Consider the following 7,275-nt stretch of genomic DNA (forward strand, 5'->3'; position numbering starts at 1 on the left):
GGCTCCCCATGACCTTTTTAAAATCTATTCATATCTAGCTTTTGTTCTTGATCTGTTCATTAAAAACTAGCTGAAATGAGAAAGTTGGCAAGCATTTAGTGAACTAGTAGAAAATGTTTCTTTTTTTTTTTTTTTAAAGGTTTTTGCCATAAGACATGTGCACTCCCCAGAGAGAGACAGACAGACACAGGGAAAGTGAAAAGTCACCCCTTGGGGGATGGCCATGCAGCAGTCCTCTCTTCTGGAATTGTGGGTGCACGCACGCACACACCTGGTATGATATTCAAGTGCCAAGTCCAAGACTCAAACTATGTGGATCAGCTATGTGGAATGATATTCAAGTGCCAAGTCCAAGACTCAAACTGCGATCAGCTATGTGGAGTCTAGCACCTAACCACTGTATCAACTACTGGCCCTGAAAATGTTTCTCTTGCTAGAACCTTCTGAGCTTAAGTAAGATTTTCTAAAACAAAATTGGTTTCTTAATTAAATATGTATTTCTTTCCTGCAGGGTCTCTGTTATGCACCTAAAGCCTTACTGGAAACTCCAGAAGAAAGAGCACCCCTCTGAAGACAACAGGGAAATTCTGAAAACTCCTATGAGCCACCAAAAGGCCATAAATGATGAAAAATGCAGATCTAGCTACATGAAACCAAGCGTCTTTCCTTCAGCCTCCCTTGGTAAAGTGTCATCTCGACAGCCTTTTAGGATCCTTTCTCCAAATGTTCTGTGCAGTATGAGTGGGAAGAGCCCTTTAGAGAGCAGCTTGAACATTAAAACCAAAAAGAATGCACCATCTGCCACGATCCACCAGGGCGAAGAAGAAGGGCCGCTTGACATCTGGGCTGTCGTGAAACCTGGAAATACCAAGGAGAAGATTGCATTCTTTGCAGCCCACCAGTGTAGCAATAGGATAGGATCCATGAAAATAAAAAGCTCCTGGGATATTGATGGGAGAGCTACTAAAAGAAGGAAAAAATCAGGAGATCTTAAAAAAGCCAAGATACAGTTAGAAAGGATGAGGGAAGTCAGCAGCAGGTGCTATCAGCCTGAGCCATTTGCGTGTGGCATCGAGCACTGCTCTGTGCATTACGTGAGTGACAGTGGGGATGGTGTCTATGCCGGGAGGCCTCTGTCAGTGATACAGATGGTCGCCTTCCTAGAGCAGAGAGCCAATGCTCTGCTGGCGAGTTGTGCAAAAAACTGCACAAACTCACCTGCTGTTGTGAGGTTTTCTGGCCAATCCAGAGGTGTGCCCCCTACTTCTGAGCCCTTCTCAGCTCCAGGAGCTTGTGAAGAACCCACAGAAAAGGAAAATCCTGAGGTTAGCGAACCAGTCCGTGTCCTTGACATGGTAGCCAGGCTGGAGTCTGAGTGCCTGAAGCAGCAGAGCCAGCGTGAGCCAGGGAGTCTCTCGAGGAATAACAGCTTCCGGCGAAATGTGGGCAGGGTGTTGCTTGCAAGTGGCACTCAGGCCGATGAAAGCAAAACAAAGAAAAGCACCTTGGAGGCACCTGACACTCAGGTGAATCCTGTGGGGTCATTATCTGTGGACTGTGGCCCCTCTAGAGCTGATCATTGTTCTCCTGAGGGGGACCAGCCCTGGGACAGTGCTCCTCAGGGCTGTCCCTCTTTGCCAGCAGGTGTCAGTTTCCACATGGACAGTACAGAATTAGAGCCAGACCAGCAGTCTGCCATGAAAAACAGCAACAGATATGATGTGGAAATGACAGATGATGTTGTGGGGTCACCTTTTTCGTCTCTTACCTGTCACCAAGCCACTGAATTGCCCACAGGTGCCATTGATTGTATGAGTAGAGAGCTTGTGCCGCCCACTAGCCAGAATCCTGACCAGAGGAGGAAAGAATCTTTGTGCATTAGCATCACTGTGTCCAAGGTCGAGAAGCACCAGCCTTCTAGTCTTGGCTCCTATGAAGATCCGCTTCCGGGGATGTTGTTTTTCTTGCCACCTGGTCAGCACCAGTCAGACTGTGCCCAGTTGAATGAAAGCACAAGTGAGTCTTCAGAAGCCAGCCCACTTGAAGGTGCTGCTGAGGGAGGCAGCACCTCGGAAGAAAGAAGTGTTCCAACTGAGCCATCCCCCCCACCAGCCCCTCCTGTGAGAAGCACATCCCCTGGGCTCGAGGCATCTGGTTGGAAGAAGCAGGTGTCTCATGACTTCCTGGAGACCAGGTTCAAGATCCAGCAGCTCTTGGAGCCTCAGCAGTACATGGCTTTCCTGCCCCACCACATCATGGTGAAAATCTTCAGGTTACTTCCTACCAAGAGTCTTGTGGCTCTTAAGTGTACCTGCTGCTACTTCAAATTTATCATTGAGTATTACAACATCAGGCCTGCAGATTCTCGCTGGGTTCGAGATCCACGCTATAGAGAGGATCCTTGCAAGCAGTGCAAGAAAAAGTATGTGAAAGGGGACGTGTCTCTCTGCCGGTGGCACCCCAAGCCCTATTGCCAGGCGTTGCCCTGCTTGCTTCCGCCGGCCGGCCGCGCGGCTCCCCATGACCTTTTTAAAATCTATTCATATCTAGCTTTTGTTCTTGATCTGTTCATTAAAAACTAGCTGAAATGAGAAAGTTGGCAAGCATTTAGTGAACTAGTAGAAAATGTTTCTTTTTTTTTTTTTTTTTAAAGGTTTTTGCCATAAGACATGTGCACTCCCCAGAGAGAGACAGACAGACACAGGGAAAGTGAAAAGTCACCCCTTGGGGGATGGCCATGCAGCAGTCCTCTCTTCTGGAATTGTGGGTGCACGCACGCACACACCTGGTATGATATTCAAGTGCCAAGTCCAAGACTCAAACTGCGATCAGCTATGTGGAGTCTAGCACCTAACCACTGTATCAACTACTGGCCCTGAAAATGTTTCTCTTGCTAGAACCTTCTGAGCTTAAGTAAGATTTTCTAAAACAAAATTGGTTTCTTAATTAAATATGTATTTCTTTCCTGCAGGGTCTCTGTTATGCACCTAAAGCCTTACTGGAAACTCCAGAAGAAAGAGCACCCCTCTGAAGACAACAGGGAAATTCTGAAAACTCCTATGAGCCACCAAAAGGCCATAAATGATGAAAAATGCAGAGCTAGCTACATGAAACCAAGCGTCTTTCCTTCAGCCTCCCTTGGTAAAGTGTCATCTCGACAGCCTTTTAGGATCCTTTCTCCAAATGTTCTGTGCAGTATGAGTGGGAAGAGCCCTTTAGAGAGCAGCTTGAACATTAAAACCAAAAAGAATGCACCATCTGCCACGATCCACCAGGGCGAAGAAGAAGGGCCGCTTGACATCTGGGCTGTCGTGAAACCTGGAAATACCAAGGAGAAGATTGCATTCTTTGCAGCCCACCAGTGTAGCAATAGGATAGGATCCATGAAAATAAAAAGCTCCTGGGATATTGATGGGAGAGCTACTAAAAGAAGGAAAAAATCAGGAGATCTTAAAAAAGCCAAGATACAGTTAGAAAGGATGAGGGAAGTCAGCAGCAGGTGCTATCAGCCTGAGCCATTTGCGTGTGGCATCGAGCACTGCTCTGTGCATTACGTGAGTGACAGTGGGGATGGTGTCTATGCCGGGAGGCCTCTGTCAGTGATACAGATGGTCGCCTTCCTAGAGCAGAGAGCCAATGCTCTGCTGGCGAGTTGTGCAAAAAACTGCACAAACTCACCTGCTGTTGTGAGGTTTTCTGGCCAATCCAGAGGTGTGCCCCCTACTTCTGAGCCCTTCTCAGCTCCAGGAGCTTGTGAAGAACCCACAGAAAAGGAAAATCCTGAGGTTAGCGAACCAGTCCGTGTCCTTGACATGGTAGCCAGGCTGGAGTCTGAGTGCCTGAAGCAGCAGAGCCAGCGTGAGCCAGGGAGTCTCTCGAGGAATAACAGCTTCCGGCGAAATGTGGGCAGGGTGTTGCTTGCAAGTGGCACTCAGGCCGATGAAAGCAAAACAAAGAAAAGCACCTTGGAGGCACCTGACACTCAGGTGAATCCTGTGGGGTCATTATCTGTGGACTGTGGCCCCTCTAGAGCTGATCATTGTTCTCCTGAGGGGGACCAGCCCTGGGACAGTGCTCCTCAGGGCTGTCCCTCTTTGCCAGCAGGTGTCAGTTTCCACATGGACAGTACAGAATTAGAGCCAGACCAGCAGTCTGCCATGAAAAACAGCAACAGATATGATGTGGAAATGACAGATGATGTTGTGGGGTCACCTTTTTCGTCTCTTACCTGTCACCAAGCCACTGAATTGCCCACAGGTGCCATTGATTGTATGAGTAGAGAGCTTGTGCCGCCCACTAGCCAGAATCCTGACCAGAGGAGGAAAGAATCTTTGTGCATTAGCATCACTGTGTCCAAGGTCGAGAAGCACCAGCCTTCTAGTCTTGGCTCCTATGAAGATCCGCTTCCGGGGATGTTGTTTTTCTTGCCACCTGGTCAGCACCAGTCAGACTGTGCCCAGTTGAATGAAAGCACAAGTGAGTCTTCAGAAGCCAGCCCACTTGAAGGTGCTGCTGAGGGAGGCAGCACCTCGGAAGAAAGAAGTGTTCCAACTGAGCCATCCCCCCCACCAGCCCCTCCTGTGAGAAGCACATCCCCTGGGCTCGAGGCATCTGGTTGGAAGAAGCAGGTGTCTCATGACTTCCTGGAGACCAGGTTCAAGATCCAGCAGCTCTTGGAGCCTCAGCAGTACATGGCTTTCCTGCCCCACCACATCATGGTGAAAATCTTCAGGTTACTTCCTACCAAGAGTCTTGTGGCTCTTAAGTGTACCTGCTGCTACTTCAAATTTATCATTGAGTATTACAACATCAGGCCTGCAGATTCTCGCTGGGTTCGAGATCCACGCTATAGAGAGGATCCTTGCAAGCAGTGCAAGAAAAAGTATGTGAAAGGGGACGTGTCTCTCTGCCGGTGGCACCCCAAGCCCTATTGCCAGGCGTTGCCCTACGGGCCAGGGTACTGGATGTGCTGCCACCGGTCCCAGAAGGGCTTCCCTGGCTGTAAGCTGGGGCTTCATGACAATCATTGGGTCCCTGCCTGCCACAGCTTTAATCGGGCAATCCACAAGAAGGCAAAAGGGACTGAAACCGAAGAAGAATACTGAAGTCCATGCGAGAGGCTATAGAACACCGAATCTTAAAACCGTGAAACAGCTGGGTACACCAGGCAAGTGAGTCCTCGCTCTAGGAGTCTGTACTTACTCCATCGGGACTGCCACTGCTCAGGCTTTTTTTTTTTTTTTTTTAAACTCAATTTACAAGCTGTACAGAAAATTGATCTGTCTCTTTTACAGTAGCGCCTCATATTTGATCCAGGGCGGTGTCCCAGTTGATCGGTTGGCTGTGAGTAGCAGAGCCTGTTTCCTAAAGCAAGCCCATCCTCGAAGGGTGAAGACTGCCACCATCAAGGACATTCCGAAGAGCTCACTGCAGACCGGCAGGCAGGCAGCCCCCAACAGGGGTTCAGAAATGCTTTGAGCACTGGCACCGGATGTGAGATGAGTGTATAGTGTCCTAGGATAAAAACAGACTCTGGGAGGAAAAGTATGCTTAAAAGGAAAAGTTAGGCACCTTACCTTAGACCTTGTATGCTTGATCTGTGAGATTGCTGTTTGTGGTTGGAGATGGATTTCATGCCCTGTGGTGTTTACAGTGTATATAATGGTTGTGTTTTCATAGGGCTGTGAAAGTGCACATTAAATGCGAGCGCCTTTACCGTTAGATGAGTGCTTTGACCCCTGTATAGAACGTGATTACAATCCAGTTGTACATAACGGACAGCTGCCCGAACACGGAGTCACCACAGTGCAGCGAGGGTAGTGTTGCCGCTAGTTGTTTTTTTTTTTTTTTTTTTTTTGTCTTGTCTCAAATTTGTACATCCTGTATAAAATATGAATGTTTCCCAAATAAACTATGAATGTTTTCTGTATAATATATGAATGTTTCTGAGAAGAAACTCTAAATAGTTAAGGGGTTAATCTGTTCAAAGGATACCAAATAATGGTTTAACTGGACAAGCTTAAAAGTAGCATAGAGAACAACCCTTTGTTATATTTTAGTGATCCACCAAGAATATGAAAATACTATATTGTAAGATTATAACATTCTTGTCTACTTTATCCTTTCTGTCTGGTTACAAAATTTTTTAAACTTCAATAAAAACATGCATCTTAAATGGGACCTGTGTCCTGTCACTCTTTATTTGATGTAGCAGGTTCTTGTGAACCAGGTTATAAGAATTAAAAAAATAATAAATAAAAAATTTTTTTGAGGGGAGAGAATATTTTTTTACTGCCAAGGAAAAAAAGACCATTTTCACTTAACATTGTCAGCGTGTGTGCTCACAGCCCTTCAACATCTGTTATCTGCCTCACTATTTCCTGCTTGGTGAGGTGTTACCTAGGATATTCTTACTTGCCCAGGCATAATCAGTTTGAAGTCATTGGGATCCCTTCTGGCCTGTGGCCGTGTGTAATGTTCGGTGGGGCTGGGCGGTACTGGGCCCCAGAAAGCTGTCATGTGTGGAGGGTCTAAACACGAGGTTGACTTGAAATGGAGTACCCACTAGAAATCCTTGTGACCAGTGCCAGCTCCAAGTGTGGAGAGCGGGTATCCTGGAGGAGGGGCCAACTGGGGCATGCAATGGTCCTGAAGGAGGACGATGCAAGGGTTGGGCCAAGTCAGACGAAGCCAAGCTCACCTGTGGCTGTGGCTAGGCTAAGAGTGGGCAGAGCAGCTTCTCAATCAGAATTGACTTTGGCTGCTTCTAACCTTCTGCTCAGCAGTAACTGCTCCCTCCCTCACAAGGGAGTGCTACAACTATCTGGATGCTGAGCAAGTTTCCCAAGAGGCACATGATACCCTCTGGTACGCTGGCTGAGCCTGCAGGCTCAGCGTGTTTGTGACACGGGACCAAGAGAGGCTGGGAACAGGTTACTTTGCCTTTGAGAGATTAGAGTGCTTTTCCTCGTGACTCGCCCAGTTGGTTATGTTGGAAAAATGCTTCTAAATCCTAGAGGCCCCTGGGCTCAGCCTGCCATCCCAGCAGTGCCTTCCTTGGAAGCATTTTAGTAATGTAGGCTGAAGGAGATAAGGCATGTGACAGCCAGCTGGGCGTGTGGCGTGCCCCTGGTACATGTGAGCTGCCCTTGCTACCAGCTGTGGTTCTGCACTTGCCCAGGGTGGCCATGGGATGAACAACCCAGTTTTCATGAGTCAGCTTTCCTGCCGTGGGTTTCCCATGGGACGCAGCCATGGCTGTGCGGGAGGGGCTGA

General features: G+C 48.0%; 1 protein-coding gene across 7 annotated transcripts in view; it reads left to right on the forward strand.

Annotated features, from left to right (window-relative positions):
* FBXO34 (F-box protein 34) overlaps positions 1-6,180 on the forward strand; it is a 94,892-nt gene extending 88,712 nt beyond the window's left edge. For all 7 annotated transcript variants that reach the window (XM_006160574.3, XM_006160572.3, XM_027776619.1 and 4 more), the window contains 2 exons: positions 512-2,477; positions 4,938-6,180. In XM_006160574.3, coding sequence (XP_006160636.1) covers positions 522-2,477; positions 4,938-5,105 — 2,124 coding nt within the window. In that variant the 5' untranslated portion in view covers positions 512-521 and the 3' untranslated portion in view covers positions 5,106-6,180. The remainder of the gene's footprint in view (positions 1-511; positions 2,478-4,937) is intronic.
* The last annotated feature ends 1,095 nt before the right edge of the window (positions 6,181-7,275 follow it).

The sequence above is a fragment of the Tupaia chinensis genome, unplaced genomic scaffold (assembly GCF_000334495.1).
Source record: "Tupaia chinensis unplaced genomic scaffold, TupChi_1.0 Scaffold000688_1, whole genome shotgun sequence".
Lineage (NCBI taxonomy): Eukaryota > Metazoa > Chordata > Mammalia > Scandentia > Tupaiidae > Tupaia > Tupaia belangeri.